Below are 21,029 nucleotides of genomic sequence, written 5' to 3' on the forward strand. Positions count from 1 at the left end.
CACCTCAAGCAATTATCTTTTCCCGTGGGCTGATAGAAAAAGGTCGCTTCACCCAGCATAAAAATAAAGGCTACGCCACTTATTCCCCACGCCCACGCAGGAAACACACTGGCTGCCGTCTGTCTCCCTCGCATTTATCTTTCTTCTAACATTCCACGTCTCACCTCTCGCACGAGCAATAAGTGCAAGGCTCTGAACTGGCGCGCAGTCATCTCGTTCCCGTCAGATAACTGTGAAATTTGAGCGGTGACCGTAACATTATATGGCGGAAATATAAAAATAAAGGTGTAATGCATTTCCCTCTGATACTTTCAAGAAATTTGTAACTGGTTTTTGACACCTAAAACTTTGAAAACATGCCTTTTAGCCATTTTATCTCTAAATCCTCTTGACCCGATATCAATAGAATCAGTTGGGCATTAACCAATTCTTAAATGCTTTTTGTCAACAGACACCAGTCGGAAATCTAGTGTAGTTTAGAAATCACGTAGGTTTTTCGTGGCCGTGCGCGGCACACGACTGTAGTTGCCATGCGTCACGCGTCCGGCAGGAAGGGCGAGTATAGTTCATTTGTGGTAAAAATTACAGGGTGGCCAGCGACCGGGAAAAGTCAGGGAATTCCAGGAAACCTGGAAAAGTCAGGGAATTTTTTTAGCGGTCAGGGAAATTTTTTGTAGGTGATTCAGTCTGCGTTTATGTACTTTTATGAAAAATGTCATGTGTTTAGCAATTCAAAATCTTTTCTAAACATAAATCTGTAGCCTCTGGTGTTAAACACTCGAGGGGAACAAGGAGTAGGAATGGAACAGAGTGTGGCGAAATGTCATCTAAAGCTATTACAACTGTATGGTAACAACACATTTATTATTGATTATACATTAAATTATTCATTACAACTTCATTAATGACAAAAACGTAAACAGTTGATATTTGCTGCGTGCCTCTGATTCAAAAGTCTGCGAACAGAAACGTTTAAGAATTATTGCAACATGAGACACGTGAATGCAGCTTAACAAATCCACTTCACAATTGCCCGTGGTCTCATACTTGGCACGCCGCTTGGCGCTGGGTACACCGTCAAAAGAAAAGCTAAGTTACAAACAATTAACGTACATAAATTCCCAGACTGTAAACGAAAATAACTAACAAAACCCCTCGACTTATGGAATATTGTTGACCTCTGTCAATGCGCAAGTTAGCAAACATCATTAACTAAAATACTACTATTTATACACAAGATGACTAATACATATAGCATGTTTTTACGAGGGTACGCAGACCTCTAATAATTAATATAACAACTCGTCGACTCTTGTCGACACGTATTTCTGCGGGCAAGTTCTTATTCGTCGATGCAGGGGTTACCATTGACTATCTCCCCAAACTATCTTAGCGGGAGAAATGCTCGTCGGTGTGGGCACTGCCATTATTCTTCGGGTGTCACTGCCGGGTTTCGCACCATGATTATTATAAACCCACACAAAATATATGCTACGTGTTAAATAATGACTTTTATAACCTTTTATTGTGAGTTTTACCATTTTTTCCCCAATTATTTTTGTTTTGGTGCCAAAATATCAGATTTTTTGACTGTTCCTGAGAATGTATTCGTAAAATCATTGCTTCGTTAAATCCGGGGTTCGTGACATCGGGGTTCTAGTGTATTTAACTACGGCAAGCAGAAAACGTACATGTAAACTAACCAGTAAAAATAAACTGTCTTTTGGCATATTTTCTTTAGAGGTGGCCTGTAGGGCGACGGACTTGTCAGAAGGTTGAAGTGGGTTTAAAGCAAAGCTGTCTAGCATTGTGAGCGAGAGCATCCTGCCATTGTACGGCTGGTTTCTTAGCGAGTAGCAGTTGGGGGGGGGGGGGGGGGGGGGGGGGCGTGAAATCAACTGAAAATTTCGGAAAACATCTATTACGACCCTATTCCTGGGAACTGTGAGGGGTCGTTTCAGAGAGGCTTGACTGTATATGTTACCCATCTACTAAAGTTTTTATAAATTTTTCCTTGATTTGCTCCATCTTTGTTAAATATTTTTCCTAAAAAGTTCTTAATCTCTTTTTAAAGCTTATTTAAATAATTCTTTTTCATAGTAATTTTTCTATGTATTTTATTTTGGAAAGAATAAATATCATGCTAGTCGTTTTTAACGTATTTTCCAAATGAAATATGCGTATGGAATTACAGTCCCATCTATGTGTGTGTCCGTATTAACTTTTTTCTGCTCAGTTAATTTCCAGGAAAATTAATATTTTGGATTTTTCAGCTTCTAGATTCTAGTGTTTATATTTTGCCAATATTGGTTTAACTAACACCAGCACTTTACGTGGCCCATAAATGACTAATTCCGCAACTATCACATTCCAAAAAAGTGTGTGCGTACTTATGTACATTAGAAGTTAAACTTCTTTATGATATAATACAGTCTACTATTTAGTAATTAACAGTTGCAAAAATCATCAAAGTTAGGTTACACAATGTTTTTAACAAAAATAATATTTTACAGCATAATGTATATATACATATAAGCTGAAGTAACCAGTATCTCTTGGGATTTACATAGTGTAATGAAACTTATTATTTTTTTTTCTTCTGGGTTCATGAAGTTAATCTAAAAAGAAAAAGAAATTCATCATTTGATGTAGCACTTTCTGGTGAGGACAAAACCAAATTTATGGATTATTTCAGTATAATTACAACCCATTTTGATAGCATTCTCTTGAAGTCAAATCCCAGGCATTATCCTGCATATCTTGCTTTCTATATATATGTAGTCTTATATAGATTAAACATATTTATTTTCATACTTCTTCAATAAAATTTTCCATTTACATGATATTAATTTAAAGCAAACACAGAAGTACAGCACAATTCCGCCTGAAAACAAATGAAATGCAGCTGACTATGTTTTGCTCGTGTAGCAAACATGGCAAACATGGCGAGCATACGCCCTGTGTGGCCGTAGCTTAACTCTAGAGTTAAAATGGAATAATAAGTTATATATAAGTTATATAAGCAAAGGTAGAAAAATTATTATCCAGTGAAGGGATTCGAACCAGGATACTTAAAGTCAGAAACCATGCACTTCAACCACAGAGCTAAAGAGACAAAATGATGTTTGGAAAATATTGGGTTATTAATGTTGTAATCCCATGATTGTAACATATTTTAAAACTTGCTATTATTTGTTTTATGGCTATTGAAGTTTGTAAAATTTATTCTATTTTGCTATCACAAAGTTGAATTTGGCATATCAATACACATGATACGTCCTCCGATGTTCATGAAAGCGACTACATACAGATTAATGCTGCCACACTTAATCAGTTGTCTGAACGACTTTGGCTCGTGGGTATAGCAGAAATGCATATGCGCGTTAGACTTAATCGTGTTAAACTTCCGTCCATGGTGTGCACGAACTTGATTGCATTTCCTTTGCTTACTAAAATTACACCTTCAATGTGTCTAAAGATGTAAGACCAAAAAATTTTAAAAATTGTTTCTAAATTTGGTTATTATCAGAAATCAGTGTTTATTGAAGATGAATCATTTGTCCCGTGTTAATAAAATATGGCACTTTTAATCTTGGAGTTAACTGTTTTCAATTAAATTTCATATCTAGGATTTTTTTTTGCCCCTATAGAATGTCTACATGTCATGAAAGTCACAATAAATTAATGAACTTGAAAGACTTGTTGGAAAGCCACAAAAGTCCCGAAATAAATAGTTACGGTGCTGGAAGTAGGGAAACTTTCATTTCTAGCAGTTTTTGGGTTAACTGCATTTTTTTTTTTTTTTTTTTTTTTTCATCTTACTTCAGTGTATAGTCACACATTAAATATATATATATAGAGAGAGAGACAGTCCACTTAAATATGTGGAAATTATCTCTGAAAAGATTTTACCTTTCTATTATAAAATAATACTTTATTATGAGGTGTAGATCTATTTTGTATTGATTTGCTTGTACAAAAAATATTTGTTCTAGTTTTGACTTATATAAATATTTATTCGAAATTATTTGGCAAACACTCAAATTTCATTAGGCTTTAAATGACAAGTTCCACAATAACTTTAAAATTAGGCCTAAAATAAAAAAGTCCCTTGACAGTAAGTTTCTAATTTTGACTTACAATCAGAATAACTCTGGATCAGGGTTTAAGCAAAACACCTCTTTTGAACAAAATATTGTATTTTATCTATTTTAGCTGGCCAATTGAGATTAAATTGGAAGCATAACCACATTTTTTTATGCTCTGAATACAATTTAATGAAAGGTGGTTTATAATACTAGAATGTACATATATTCAGCCACCTATTATTGCTGATACTGGATTATTTCATTGTCTTCCATGTGACTATGTCAATTCATTTGTAAGCTAGTGAAACAAACTGATGGTTTTTTTTTTTTAAATCATGTCATACGTTAGTGTCGATGACTTATGTTATTGTTCAACTGCAAGTGTTGTGATTTTTTCTCTTAATTTCTCTAAATATTAGTTCACTATTAATAGTCCGTAAGTACCATTTGCTTTATACACGTTTTGTAAATAGAACAAATGGTGAGAAATTATTGCAGATACTACTGGTAAACTTAATTTGCCGTCGTTTTTTGCCAGACATGTGCAGTTCAGTAAAAATTTTAGTTAAAGAGCTTATTATTGAAAGATTAAAAAAATGTTGAAAATATAGTTCGCAACAGGTCTTTTAAGCTTAACACATTAGTTACATGAAAATTATTGACACTAGTTTTATTCAATGCACTTACTGATAGACAGAATATTTTTAAACCATAAAAAAGTATCAGTTATCAGTATCAGAATCAATAAAATATTCATTATCAAAACCTGTGTCAGAATTGGGTTTTTTCAGTATCAAGCCATCCCTAGTTGTGGCATTCACTGCCACCCATAAAATTTATGCCACACAATTTCCAAACACCCAATATATTTCATTCACCTGCTGGGTTTTTCAAGCTACACTCAAAAAACTTTTCCAAACCATGCGAAGTCGTAATATTACATGTACACATAACCGTGATTAATTTAGGTAATGTAATATTACGTTTCCAGCAGTTTTTGCAAAGATCATTGCAACATAACATTACATCTGCTGTGCCCAAAGTGTGAAAAATTATTGGTGGAAACTGTATTAGTAATTATGCTGACAACATTTTCCAAGTAGTCTGTAAATTTTAAAATGACATGTTATCATTTCTTTAAAGTAATTTAAATATGATAAAAATTGTTGTCAGATCGTAAGTTGGATGATCAAGATGTGAATAAGCATTGTTCAGGGCAGCTGTTTGTGATGTCTTTGTAAATGTGAAGGTGAATAGGTTCCCATTGTATGTATGCTGTTTGTAAGCAGTTATGAAAGTTTTTACAGATGAAATCGCAAAACAGAAAGCACTGCTGTGGGTTAGTAATATAAGAAACATGTATGGTTACTAAAACGATGTATGACATGTATTGGTCTAACGTTTTTGTGTTTACTTCCAGGATGGGGCCATTACATGCTCTTTTCGTTCAGCAACAGCAACTACCAAAATTGATGATTTTACCACAACAGGATCCTATCATACAGCTAAAAGCTTTGAACGTGATTTTAAATCAGCTTCAGTTACACAGGAATTGAGTATTGCCAGTGCTAAAAAATTACAGCACAGTGAGCCGGTCATAGTTGAAGCTGATGAGGATGGATTCTCAGCTGAATTGTCCAATATGCAACATTCTCAAATGGATGAAAACTATGCATTTTTCAGCGATACCGAACTAGCAGAAGGCAGCAAGTAAGCAATTTATTTTTATTTTTTGAAATTCATTACATGCCTACGTGCCAACATCATAACTATTTAACTCACGAATTTTTTTTTTTTTTTTTTTTCCAGTTTTTTTAAAACGTTTTCCTGCATAATAAGTAGAAATTTTTATATACAGTAAAACCTCGGTATAACAAACTTGAAGGGACTGATATTATGTGTGTTTGCTATAGCGAGGTTTCTTTATAATGAGGTGAATTCAAAACCAACGAACAAATGATTTGTGATACAAAGGGTTTTTTCTGTAGCCATCATTATTTCAAAAAAAAAAAAAAAAAATAGTAGGTACTCAGTATATAGATACAGTATACACAAAGTACTTAACTACTTTTTAATACATGCTACAGAGTCCTCAAGCAGAGCAAATGAAGATTAAGCAAACCAATCCGATTTGATTACAGTACATAAGTATATTGTATATTACGTAATAATGCCGTTGGGAAAGAATAGTTGACAGCGTTGAATTTGGAATGCCAAATCTTTTAGCTATTTCTGCTGTTTTACCTCCCTGATCTACTGCGTGTAAATTTTCCAGTTTCGTTGTAAGAGAAATTACTTTCCATTTTTTTAATCCATTTTACGAACACTAACAAAAAATTACTGAAAGTTAAGTCTCATTTATAACCGCACGAGATTTGTCTAACCATAACCTATTTACAAGTGAACAAATTCAACCCAGAAAAACTTAACCTCTAAACAAGATACATAACTGGTTAAATAATTTATTTCCCCCTACAACATGGAACAAAAACAACTTTCTAAACCTACAGATTTTAATTAAGAAACACTTCCACAGAATCTGTATCGGTTATCGGCATTCTCATTACAACACGGATAAACGATCACACATTTTCACAGAACAATGATGTAAATTGTTCACGTGATGAAATTTTCTAGGCAGTTTCGGAAGATCGATTAATCAAAGTACGATAGCTTATGTTGGTATTCAAAGTGCTTTTCGGTACGTCCGTGACACGTAACTCTTCTATGGCCAATCACTTGTAAGATGGCGGCAGTATTGTTTACTTGCCGAAGTATAATTTATTTACGAAGGAAAATTGAAAATTTATGACAATCCTACAAAAATATTTTGAAGATTTTTCCATTTTACCTTCGCTGTAGCGGGTGTTTTTGGCGTTGCATCCAAAAAATACTTTGTTATTTAGAGATATAAATACATAGGATTACATAGCGATTTGGCGGGACTTAACAGTTGCTTCGTTATACCGAGGATTTCGTTATAAAGGAGTTCTTTGTTTGAGGTTTTACTGTATTTTTCTGAACTGTTTTAACAGGGTTTTACTGTATTTAATAAGAACAAGTATTCTGTTGGCATTTGCTATAATGGATTCATTGTGATGATGTAAAAATAATTTAGAATTGAGTGTAATGCCCAAATCTTTAACTAAACTGATTTTCATAATTTAATTTTTTGAGAAGGTGGTTGTAGTTAATTGCGTGATCGATGTTTACTAAATTGAGATTACTCCATTAAACAATTGCTTATATAATGTCATTTTGTAGGAAGTGACAGTCATATAAAGAAACAATTTTCCTGTAGATTTTTAAAAATATTGATCAGAAGAGGTGATATGGTACCTCTTTGTGTGACTCTTAGAGTTAGTAACAGGGATATCGGAGTAAATTTTATTAATTGAAGCACAGAAACCTTTTTCTTTTAAGTAACGGTCGTTAATCCAATGTTAGATTGATTTTTTTTCTAGTGATTTCTGGTGATTTTTTCAGCATCTTTTGCTAAATCAAAATAGCAACCATCTACCTGACCATGTTTTAGTAGTTCAGAATAAATAGGGTTAGTAAAAATAAGTAGGTTATGTTTATAATCTGAGCTAATTTTTTTTATTTGTAATAAAGATTTTTAAAAGTTATTTTTATCAAAACTTTGGTAAACCCTTTTTTAAAAATATTTTTAATTGGCAACACCATGTTAGCTACCGTTTATGTATTGGAATCACCTTATAAATTTTCCATTTACTGAGGTTTACCCAGCTTTTAGTTCTAGAATTAAAAATAGACAGTAGGAAAGGAACCCGTAGCATATAAAATTGTTTTGTAATAAAGTTTGAAATACCGTCAGGACCTTGTAGATTTTAAAGATTTTATATCTCAAATTAGCGGGCTCTCTATGATAGTAAATATAGGAATGGAATAAATAAGAGTGGTATTGATAGAGTAGGATTATATTTTTAGGGATAGAACAAACACTAGGAAAATAATTTATATATCTGTTCACCATAAGTAATAAATTATCAGTAACACTATCATTTATCTTCTGTTAATATTCATTTCTCGTAATTTACACATACCGCCAGAATTTTTTGGAAACTGCATATTTTAGTTTTTTACATTTTGAAGCCAATTTCATTGCAGGCAATGAGATACTTAGCCTCTTTATGATGTACTGATAACAAACCATAGAAATTTAAGTTCATATAACATTTATATAATTTAAAATGGTGTTTTTTCAATTTTAATGTCTATAAGTTGCTTAGAGTACTGATGAGGGAATTGTGATATGGTTTACCTAGTTAATGGTATGAAGCTATTAATATGTTTAAGGTTAATGATGCTACCATATGTAATTTTTTTTATAAACAGGTTCTTGATTATCTTTATTGTTATATGATTATGAAACTTATTTTTGTTAATCTGTTAGTTTCCTGCTGTGTTGTCTTGTGTATGTGTTATTATAGTATTGTCCTCAATGATATTCATTTTGTTTCATGTGGTTGTTTTGTCTATGTAATTTTTTATGTTTATCGTGCCTACCACCCATGGCCTTTATGCCGTCGGTAGGCATGTAACAAATTGGTAAATAAATAAAAAAAAATATAATCACTTGTATTAGTGTAGTAATTATCCATTGTATTTACATCACTAATACAGCAGAGTCCCGTTAATCCGAACCCCACCAGTCCAAAAGTACAACTAATTTAAACAAGTTTAGGGTTAACAAAAAAAAATGGAATTGTTCTTATTTTAAAAATTATTTGTGATGTTTTGACCTAATTGTCAACATGTTTAGTGTTACTGTAAATGTGTTATAGCATAGGCTGTGTTAAATGATAATTTAATGCTTATAGAATCATGCATAATCAGGCCACTTTATGCAAATGTTGGGAATGCCCTTTACTCTAGGCTATGGCAGATTTCTGTCCTTATATCTTTCCTGTGTGTCTTATACTCAATAATCTTCAATGACCTCTTGTATTTAGTAATACATTTTAAAATTAATCATAACTTTATAAGTTTTATTAAAGCCTGTCAAATTTCTTCTATTTCAGTGATGATGATCATTTTCCTTCTGATACTGAATGCGTCCTCAAGCATAAAGATGATGCAGAAGGACAAGATGAAGAGCAGGAACAGTCATGGCGTTGGGGTGAACTGCCGACTCCACCTCCTCAGGTGGCCTCTATTCCCAGCAAAGACACTTCTAGTCTGTGTGAAGAAACTGGTGTGAAAAATGACGAGAAAGACAACAAACAAGGTAATGTAGTGTTGATGTGGCAATGCTGCATGGTGTGTTTTTGCTGCACAAACGTGGCAAAACTGTTGCTCATAAACACAAACCGAAATTGCCTTTACAAATATCACAAGTTGTATTAAGCACTATTATCGGTGTGTGTCGCAAGTGAAGGGCAAAAGATTTGTTATTGGCTACGTCTTCGTGCCATGCCACTATGTGCCTATCTCTACCACCACCGTAAATATTTTATAACATTTTCAGAAAAGTGCTTTTTCTTCAGAATTATCAATAATTTTGTTAGGGTGAGTTCTACTGAGTAAAAACATATTATAGGTGCAGTTAAAGTCCCTTTCTAGTGTTTTCTTCGGATAAAAGAGTTATCATGTAAATTTAAATTTATTTTGTAATACTTATGTTTTTATATAAAAATGGGACATTTGAATGGCACATACAACCTTCTTTTCCTGCAGAAAAAGCATTAACACCAAGTGGTGCCGTAGGATTGTTTGTGTCTGAAGGGTCAGGGAAATTTGTGAATTCAAGTCTGGAAAACCTGGAAAAGTGGGGGAATTTTGGAATTCCAAGTTTGTAGCAACTGTATATGAAACTCCCAGTACAGATTCTTAAATATCGGTATTGTATTGCAGGTTTATCCTCATTTTACACCATAAAATATTATGGTTACGAGTATAATCTCATAGTTGCCCTGTATTGACCCCAGTTCAGAGCCTTGTGCTTATAGGTGATACCTCTCTAAATTCACCAGTACACGTTGCACTTAGCATTCTGCCTCACGAACACAAATACACCTCTGGTTAGTGACCTTAAAGTATGAGGTGATTATGTTTTATAAAAAGGTTTTTGAAAGCCATTTGCACTGTTATTGTATGAATAAGCATTGGGTTAACAATGAGATACGTGAGGTGTATGTTTAATCACAACAGGTAGCAATTTTTAGTAAAAAATTTTTGCTTTGCTTAATCATATTTTTATATATAAATTTGGTAATTTGTGTATAAATTGGTCCCAGTTAACACTATTAATCAAGAGTGTACTGTATTTTTATTTCTTAGTAAACTACTATGTGCATTCTGTGCTTACTCAAAGCTGTGCATATTCAGTTCTTGAAATCTTTTCTGCTTTTCTGTTCCTTTCCTGCTATTATACTCTGTGCCTCTCTTCTTAATTTTGCATTTTATCTCTGCTTTTGTGCCATCTATAATTATTTATTTCTTCTCCTATCTAAACAGACAATAATCAATGCACTATCCTACAATGACTTGTAAATTAATAATATTAGTGAAATTACTAGTAACACCTCCATTTTTGACTAATTCCACTATTTCGGGAATATAATCAGTTGAGTCATTAAAAGTATATTGGATTTCCAAAGTAATAATATGGTTGAATACACGTTTATTAACACTGATAGCAATCATTTTTATTTGCAGAAAGGCTAATCGAAACACTGGGAATATTGCGGTCCTAAACATGCTGCCATTTTTTGCAGTACAAATAATTCTAATAAATTTCAGTTACCAGTTCATAGGCCATACATAGTGTTTTTAAAGTACAGATGCAAAACTTCTCAAGGACCTACACCAAAAATAAGTCAATGACCCGCATAAGTTTGTAGTTGATTAAACACTTGACAAACATGATATTATGCACCACCGAGTGTGTGCGTGTGTGCGTGTGCGTGTGTGTGTGTGTTTTTTGTATAACTGAGTTCTTTAATGGAAGGGGTTTGAAACACACTCACTTGGTAAAGATTCGGCAGGCGGACGGCTGATTCCTTGTGGTAGCGTTTTGCGAGGTAAACCATTGTACAGCCAGGTACTGCCGTGTACCGTCCATCCCAGCTCACTCGCGGCCACGCATACACACACACAGTTGTTTCTGGCACCCCAGACACAGAGTGCCTCCACCGTGCCCTGACAGAGTCACGCGGCGCTGCACTCTACTGCCACGCCTCACCGTAGCGATTACCAGAAACTTCCCATAGATCCAGCCTTTCTCTTGTTAGTCTTTTTGAGAAATAATTTTTTTTAAACAAAACTCTGGAATTAAATAAACTAAACAAATTACAATTGATTATTTTAACAAACTCTTATTGCAAAATACAAACATAAATAAAATTTTAATTGTCGTAAAATACAAAGAGGCTCTGAAGGCCTCAAACCTTTCATAATAGCTGGTGGTACCATGCAGCATGATTTGTTGGCTCTCCCGAAATCTAAGCAATGCTGTAAGGGCACGGAATGTCCATTTTTATGTGGAATTACAGAACAAGAATTGCAGCAAATATGAGGTCTTGATCCCCTACTTTCATACCAAAATAAATAATGGTGTTAGGTCTGTCTTCAGGAGTGGAGTCATAGGATCGCTGTTTCTGGAGGGTAACATGAAATGCTTGCATAAAGGAAATGTCATTTTTCATCTTTGTCAGCAAAAAAACCTTCATTAGGAAAATGATAAAATAATGTTTGAAGACTTTGCTATAAGCAATATGACAAGATCTAGCTGGAACGTGCTATAATTGTGAATCCTTCGTGAATGAGATTTATATACAAGTAACAAATATGCCCCACGTTTTATTGCTTGCAAGAAAATAAACTGTTTGATCATGAATCACTAGTTTTTTACGTTTAAGAATATTCCAACTAAAATATCTGAGGAGTGCAGGTGTAACTATTGTAAAAATATGAAAAACATGACTGGTAATTGGTGTTGCAAGCTTCGCCATAACGAGACAGTTCTTCACTCTTTGCTAAAAGATTTTGTTTTTCAACAATAAAATGATATATTTCATAGGTACTATTTGTTATAATTCTATCGAAACCTGCAATTAAAATATTGTTCAAAGTATAAATAAATAAATAAAAACAGGATTGAATGTTTGTTATCTGCTCAGGCTAAATGTACAGAATGTACCTTGTGTCTCATGTTTACTTTTTTTCATGGAGGAGTAAAACTTATACAAGAATAAATCAAAATAATTTTAGTAGGTGGACATCCTGACTACAGCACTAAACAAAAAATTTAGGATTCTTTCATTGTATATAATACATAGACAAGAAAGCCATTTAAAAAAGTGGCTTTGTATGATTGAAATATTAACATGTCATAACCTCCTGAACCTAAATGCAAGATCTCTGAATTATAATGTTGTTTTGCTGTAGGTAAATGGAGGAGACAATGTTGTTAACATGTGGTAGATCTACAAGTTAACTTTTTTATCAGACTTTATTTTATTTGTAAATAAATAAAATAGTAGCATATGCTCAACAAAATGCACCTATATATAGGATAGCTGCAGCAAGTCATTAAAGTGAACAATGATGTAGACAGTGGGGCTATGCCAGGTTTCCTGCTATGCATGATTATGTCTGTGAAGAATTTACATAATTAAGTATTCATGTAAGTTACGTGTTAAACGTCACTCTGAGCTACCGAAGACTTAAGCTCAGGTATTGTGTTGTAATGTTTGTCTCATTTTCTTTGCATACATAGCTCACATGTGAGGACATATCTAGCTACAGTTTGAAAATTACTGGAATAGCAAGCAGTTTTATTTCCTATTAATAATATATTTTTTTATATCACCTATAGTCTGTCACCAATCCCAGGTTGGTTTGTTAAATAAACTTTTCCAGTTAAAGTCTTAGAAACTATTGTGTACGTGGGATTCTTATTTGTTTTTCAGCATATGTTGCTAAGCAGCCAGGAAGGTTGTTATTTAATATGTTTAATTTTATGAACATGACCAAGAAAATTCGACGAAATCCAGAATCTGAGGGTATTTATTTAGAAGATTTGGATTCTGGAGATATTACGCCTGAAGTTGCTGCCCTGTACTTCCCTACCTATCGACGTTCTCAGTTGAATCAGCCAACTGGTACGTTTTTCTTCTTTCCAGTAAGCTATGTATTTTCTCATATTTGTTTTATAAATTTCTGATACATTTTTGTTTAACGATCTATGGCTGTTTACTTTGAATTGAATATCCTTTACCTGAGCCAGTCAACCTGTATGTGATACGGCTAACAGTGGACCTGGCTGTCCTACGTAGAAAGAAACTTGTCATCCTAGCCAGCTTCAGAAATGTCATAAGTAAGTTGGGCCTGAGAAGTGATAGATTGTGTTAGTGAGGGAGAGCATTGTTGTACTCTGACAATCCAATGACTCACAGCAGTGTCGTGTATGTATGTTTCCTCCTTGGCCACAGTGCAAGAGCTGAGCTCTTTTGATGATGTAGCACTTAAAAATCCCGGGAGGGAAGAAAACATTTGGTAATGCCATATCACATGCACACACAAACAGATTTATAACTACACATACCATGAATACAAGGTGTGTGGTTCGATATCACAGTGGCAGCGTGAGCCCAGTTTAGGTAGGCCACTGACATATGGAATCCCGGGAATGATTGACAGATTGACAACATGCTGGCACTATGATTCATGGTGAAGGAACAGATTGACAACATGCTGGCACTATGATTCATGGTGAAGGAATTGGGCATTCCCATGAATATGGTATGCATGGTTTGGTAAGGAGAAAAATCTTTTCTAGTTTTCCTCAGCACAAGTGAACATGAGTTAAAAGCAACATGCCTGCAGTTTGTGAGATCATTGCGAGCCAATTCTTTACTCCGTGCAGAATACCTTTGCTTGACCATTCACTAACTCTCCTGATCTTCCTGGCAACTTATCTTTCACTTCTTTGGAGGCGCATGGTTAACATTGCATACTTGCATATCTGACAGTAATTCTAGATAGTGTGGCAGCTGTTCAGCGATATGTATGTACATATGCATTTGTGTTTTTTCTTTTATGGCATAAAGTGGTGTTATATTTTTTTTAAATTAAAGTGGTGTGTATTTTCAGCTGAAAGTGTTATTTTGCCCATTTATGTCAATTGTTACCCAAATAGTTACATTTTTCAAATGAAAGTACCAATAGAATTAAGTAATTTACACAGCACTACAGTTTACAAAATAATGAGCTGTAGTGCTGTGTAAATCTATACTTATGTATAGAAGGTTAAGCCATGACTGACTCAACATGTTATAAGCTATATCACTAAAGATAGAAATCTGAAAGTTGAGGCATGTTGATTTTATTATGTATGCATCATTTAAGATTTTTTTTTTTAATCTAAGGGGTGAAGGGGGTGGCAAATTTTGTTTGATATATTGTATGGAAAATAAAAAATAAAATGTGGTTGGACTTTTTTGAAATTTGGTATTTGTGGTTCTTGGCACAAAGAAACACATATTTTAGCATTTTACAAAATTCAACCCCTGGGGGGCGATAAATGGGTGGCAAATTTTGTATGTAAATATTAAAAAAATTTCAGATTTACTTGAAACTCAATGCTCTTCCATACAATTTAATAAATTCATATTTTAGCATTTTTAAAATTAAACCCTTGAATGAAATTGAGTGGCAAATTTGGTATGGAAAATAAAAATATATATGTGTCAAAATTACTCGAAACTGCAGAACTGCTTCTAAACAAATTATATACTGCTTTTTGGGGAATTTAATCCTTTAATTTCATGTTGAAAGTAGTAAAAATATTCCCACTTGGAGATGCTAATTTACTTAACCATTGTGTTCTGTACTCAACCCATAACAGCATTGCCAAAGCAGTAGAATTCTACCGAGAATTTAAGAATCTTCACAAAGATGACATTGTTAGGTCGACACACCACCATTGTTGCATGCTATAGCAACTTAGTACATCCAGAAAATTCAGTTTTCTCATTGAGAATAGCACTATGCATGACACATAAGGGTAGGTTTGAAGCACTAAGCAGAACACTTAAAGACATCAGGGATAGTGATAGAGTGATGGATGGATTACTACTGTGCTGGTGGCTGGGGAATTTTAGCAGTCTCTTCCTGTTTTATGTAGAGAAACTAGCTGATGAGGTCATGGCATGCATAAAATCCTCATATTTGATGGTCCTACATTAAAAAACTGTCTCAAAAAAAATGAGGGTCCATTTAAGAGATAACATTTCTGCTGGAGAGTTTTCTGATCTGCTACTCAGAATAGGGAACTGACATTATCCTGAGTTGGAAGGAGAAGTATATATTTCTGACCACCTGGCCACAGTAGTGACAGATTTCAGATCTAATATCTAGAATATATCCTAATATTTCGAATATGCAGCTGCAGTCCATGGACTGGCAGTGAGAACGTGCCGTACTGACCCCCATAAACAACAGTACTGCCGCCATTAAGTACAGTTAAGGATGAGGAATGGAATGCAGTTGTGTCAGTTCAGTCTCGCTAACACACGAAGCAGTCCACTATCTGATGAGTTCCTTAATATCTTTAACCCCCTGGTCTTCCTTCTCACAAACTGCTCTTAAAGGTTGGAACTCCTGTCATGCTATAATGCAAACAAAACCTGCCTAAGCTTTGTAACAGGTCTAGACTGCTAGTAACACCACTCCACAAAAGTGTTATCTATCGAGGCGTAAGAGGAGCAGGTGATGGTCCCGGCCAGCCTGTATGTTTCCATGACACTTTAGTGGTGTGGTGTTTGTCAATGGTTTTTGGGCCAGTTCTAATCTGATTTTCAAGTGAATCATACTTCCATCACATTTTTGTAAAGTGTAAATGCATTGAACATATGAAAAAGTCAAGTAATATAGTCAATTTTCATGTTTTCTGGGAAGAGGGTAGTTGGCTAGTTGTTCAACGCAATCAACTCACCCATTGTTATGTTGTAGGAGGTCATTCAATAAGCAATGAGGCAAATCGATGTAGCTTGGAAACAGTTTATTTAATCAAAACTAAATGTTGGCTATTTTTAAATGTAATTTCGCCCCCCCCTTCTCCCCTTTTTTTTCTTCCCAATACTTGCACTTGTCCCATTGTTCCCTTAAGTTGCTTATGCCCCTGACATAACATTCTTTTAGCTGCTTTCAGAGCCACATTTGTACCTGAATTTTGACATCTTTGTTGGAGCCAAATTTTTTGCCGCCTAGAGCCTTCTTAATGGGACCAAGCATATGAAAGTCTGACGGGGCAGATCTGGACTGTAAGGAGAGTGTGGAAGAATCTCCCAGCCCAGTTTTTGACTGCATTCTTGCATTATCTGTGCTGTAGCGGCCGTGCATTGTCGTGAAGCAAAATCACACCTTCTTTCAAACGTCCAAGACATTTAGTGCGAATTGCTGGCTTTACTTTGTATTCCAGCATATGAGTGTAGTAATGACTGTTATTGTTCATTGGTCTTCAAAAAAATCTTTTAAAATAGGGCCTTGTGAGTCCCAGAAAAGTGTAAGCACCACTTTACCAGCAGATGGCTGTGTCTTGAATTTGTTCTGTATTGGTGAACTTGTGTGTTTCCACTCAAGGCTTTGTCTCTTCGAATCAGGCTCGTAATATTGAATCCATGTCTCATCGCAAGTAACATCCTTTCAAAAAAGCTTTCTTAGTTTATCATCAAGCTTCAACTTTTTACTCATTTGAAGCCTTGTTTCTTTGGGGGTGTCCAAAAGTTGCCTCGGCACCCATTTCGTGCAGGTTTTTTGTACTGCAGTTTATTTTGAATGATATAGACAGTTTCAACAGTGATTCTTCTGTTGTCTCGGATTATTGCGTCAATGCGGAATTTAAGGAAGGAAGTGGCGACTTGATTGGTTGGCCACTTCGCTGCTCACCACCGATACTTTTGCAGCCACTTTTAAATTGTTCTACCCACTAAATGTTTATACTGTTTAAACAATTGTTCCCATACACTTTTATCATCCTGGCATGGACATCACTACCTTTAACACCTTTCGTTGAATAAAAATCTAATCAGGGCACATTGTTCTTCCGCGGTGAAATTCACAATCGGACTTGACATCTTGAATTTACTGATTTATAGGTTATGTTTACGAACACTTATTGTACAGCTGATCAGAAGTCATTACAAGCATGTCAACTTAATCTTTGGAAAGTTTTGCATTAATTAAATTAACTGTTTTTGAGCTACATTGATTTGTCTAGTTACATAGTGAATGACCCTCGTATGATACAACCACAGCCGGCTTCATGAATGGCCTTGCCCATTCTTTCAGATTTTGTAGAAGTGCACTATGAATATTTGACAGCATGGCCACATTCTTCTTGTCCTTCCCTACTGTAACAGTTTCTTTGCCTCCGTGGTATGCTTTCATTTTTCTTTATCTTCATTATTCTTCATCTTTTTTCTTAGTGGATTGGCTATACTTTCCTTGAAAGATGTACTCTGCCATGACTTTTTTTTATTAGTATGTCAGCTAACTCTGGTGAGGTGTAGAAGTTGTCTGTAGTTTGACAGTGCCCTTTGATTAGCAAAGGTTTTATGAGGGCCATAACTACTTGAGATGATTTTGGAAGATTTTGGAATTATATGTCTAGTTTTGTCCCCTTGTTTGTATAAATTATCAAGTACTTGTCATTACCAGTCCACTCATTATTGCAAAAGTTTAGCAGGGAAGGAAAAATTTTTTGAATATATATTTTTATTTAATGCTGAAAACATTTTTTTATGGTTATTTATCAAATACATACTATTGTCATATCTGTGTGTGTGTGTATTAGATATATAAATTCTAAATAATGTTTATAGCCATTTCTAATAGTTTTTTCATAATTTTATTTCATTCACAGACTTTTCCCCTCTTTAACAGTTTTATTATTACTATAAACAATTAAAAATCAAGCAATATGCTATTTATATTACATATACCTTATTCTTATAAACAAGTATATGAGGGTTATAATTGCTTCGTCTTTATTTTTTTTTCAATTGGTACCCTATTTCTTATTTAGGTTAAAAAGGTTTTTGTGGGGGAGGGGGGGTGGTTCTGGTGGTGGGTTGCCTCACTACACTCGTGACTATTCACAAGATTTGGCACTTAGACCTAATGTGGTAGGGCCTAGGCATAGGGTTTTCTAACTTTATAATGGTACATTGTTAGAGAAACAGTGTAAAATGGTGCTGAATTATATTCACTTAATAAAAAGGAGTACTGTATTTGAAATATTGTTCGAGAAGTAAAATGAAGTAGAAAAACCTAAATTAAGATTATGTACCATGCAGACACTATAGTTCGCTCAAATTAAATTTTTCCAGGCTCTACATTTACTTGTCTGTCTACAATTTTTTGAGTGGGTGGCTTTATTTGCGGGCAGGACTGTTTTTTTTAGGAGTTAAATTGTGGGTTGTGTACTGTGCTTATAATAATGTTCTGTTGTTAGTTAATATTGTATTTTTATTGTTAATTGTTTAGTATGATATTTAATAACATTTAACAATGTGCTATTGTTTTCTTTACCTGTGTGTGTCTTTGTTGGAACTGTTGTGATGTAGTGTAGGCCTGTTCACAGAGTCATCTAGGGTTGGTGGTGGTTATGGTGGTGGTGGTGGCGATGCTGACATTTTATCTGGAGATTCTGAACCATCGCATATTTCCTTAGAAGAAAATATTACAACTGAGTAAGTTTAGTGATTTTTTTTAGCATAAGATTTTTGTCCTTACATTAACCTCAGTGTGTCTAATGTCAATAAGTATGCCTGCTGTAATAGCATGACTGTTATAACCTTAGTCGCTGTATTAGTATACAGTTTTTTTCTTGAATGAGAACAGTGCTTTGTGATTCGGTGCATACATAATTTTTTTTTTACGAACAACTTGAAAAAGTGTCGTGGTTCAAGGAGTGATTGTGAAAAGGAAGCAAAGAGTGTTGGCCTGATAAGTTTAACAATGGATGAATCACCACAAGCACAATGATTTTTTTTTTCTATCAAAAATTTTGCATTAAAATTTGTGGCTTTAGTTTTGGAGTAAACTTTCCTAGAAAAGTTTTCGCTAGAAGTATCTGGTTTGTGTAGTTTCATACAGATGTTTATACAGCAGGAAGTATCTACTATTACAAACAGAATGAACTAGTTATGTTACTTGATTTTTCTAATGCAAATCATTGCATTTTTAATTTCTTTAGTAATTTGGGTTGTCAAAGCAAGACTATTTCTGTTAATGACAATTTCTTGCAATGTGAACAATTGTCATGTTTAACCTATTTCAGGAATATTACAAAGGAATTATTATTTTACTAGTTGATTAAGAACTTTTCATTGAATTTGCTGTCCATGTAACAAGAGATATAGAAAAAGGGGTGTGTGAACCTAAAACTGCCAACCAAAGAAAGTTGACTAAACAATCTTAAATAAAGGAGGATATTTTACAATAATATTGAAATGTAATTAATGCAGACTAAAATAATGCAGGAATTATTTATTCAATAAAATTTTTGAACAGAATTTGTTTTGTAAGGCTATGTATGATATGAAGACAATGGTATGGAGTGATCTTTCAGTGGTTTTGTGTGATCATTGAACATGTTTGAAATGATGAACCATTTGTTGTACACCTACGTTCATCCACCTTGTGCATCATCTGCCTTGCAAGTACAAAAGCTGTATGAATGTCTGGCAATAATCCCTTAAATAATGTCTTTTTAGTTTTGACTTAGAATGAGGTGTGAAAAAAGAATCCTGTACTGTTTTATATATTTCATTGATATTGGCTAATATATCTGCTAATGTAATTTTGGCATTGACCTTTTTTTTAACCTCTGATGGAACAGAAACCATAAATAAAAAATTCATAATAGCAAGATTTAAACATTAGATCTTCAGTTTAACAATGGAGGAATAATAGTGAAGATTTAGTGTGATTTTATAATTATTTTTTCCCAACATGAAAATTTAGTGAAATTGTCGTATTTTGTTTCAGATATTCGGAATTTGCCCTGTCTCTGTGTGGAAAACAGATTTTCACAACTGCCAATAAGAAAGAAACATTTGAGAAAGAAAAGGTGACTTACGACATGTTTGTAAATGACTTGGAGATTATTGGAAATCCCAATCTGATTGTGTGCTGTGCCGGACAATATATGACATGGGGCTCTGCTCTGCCTCAGATCCTGTCGGTAACAATTTTCAAAAAATGTTTGCCAAAGGTGAGTGATAAATCAGGCTTAGTTGTTTTATGTATACTTGTATTTAGTCATTGAAATATTAATCACAATAAATTAAAATTTTAATGCTGATATTTACTGACTACTAGTAGGTAAGCCATTTGTTTGCTCTGTGGTCCTGGACTGTGGCTTAAAAAAATATTAACAGGGGTACTGGTAACACCTTACTTTACATAACTACACTGCTTGTGAAATATACATCTTACCATTTATTTAAACAAAAAAGTTAATATCTGGATTGTATGATTATTGTAATACAACACCAATCTATAGTATCGGATGTTAGGCCCAACATGATTTGGCGCTCTTTTTGCTGTGCTTAGAAAAATGGGAAAAATTTTAACTCATTATAAAATGGCAGGAGAAAAAGGAATAATAATACTTACTAGATGTTTATAATTTTAATTTCAGTAATTTAAAAGTCCAGTTGTTTAACATTCATTGAATGAAGTTAAGAAATGTCTGATATGTTATTTTAATAGTGAAGAATATTATGAACTTACATGATTGATGCAAACATGTTTAAAAATCATAATTTGCTAAGGGTTGGTGAAGGAATGACTTGGAACTAGGTACCTTGTTTACTGTTCTGCACTCTTTTTTTTTTTAGATTGTGCTTTATTTCATTTCAAAACTTAATTCTTAGTTGTGAACTTAAAATATTGATTCATTTTATT

The 21,029-nt window shown here is 34.0% G+C and overlaps 1 protein-coding gene across 7 annotated transcripts in view; it reads left to right on the forward strand.

The window, feature by feature from the left end:
• Positions 1-21,029, forward strand: part of LOC134529087 (phosphatidate phosphatase LPIN1) — a 94,006-nt gene that overhangs the window by 37,742 nt on the left and 35,235 nt on the right. For 2 of the 7 annotated variants that reach the window (XM_063362798.1, XM_063362802.1), the window contains 5 exons: positions 5,509-5,798; positions 9,134-9,339; positions 13,025-13,216; positions 18,688-18,808; positions 20,109-20,334. In XM_063362798.1, the coding sequence (XP_063218868.1) occupies positions 5,509-5,798; positions 9,134-9,339; positions 13,025-13,216; positions 18,688-18,808; positions 20,109-20,334 (1,035 nt within the window). The remainder of the gene's footprint in view (positions 1-5,508; positions 5,799-9,133; positions 9,340-13,024; positions 13,217-18,687; positions 18,809-20,108; positions 20,335-21,029) is intronic. The other 5 variants (XM_063362799.1, XM_063362803.1, XM_063362801.1 and 2 more) reach the window with 3 other exon arrangements.

Source organism: Bacillus rossius, chromosome 2, assembly GCF_032445375.1.
Source record: "Bacillus rossius redtenbacheri isolate Brsri chromosome 2, Brsri_v3, whole genome shotgun sequence".
Taxonomy (NCBI): Eukaryota; Metazoa; Arthropoda; class Insecta; order Phasmatodea; family Bacillidae; genus Bacillus; species Bacillus rossius.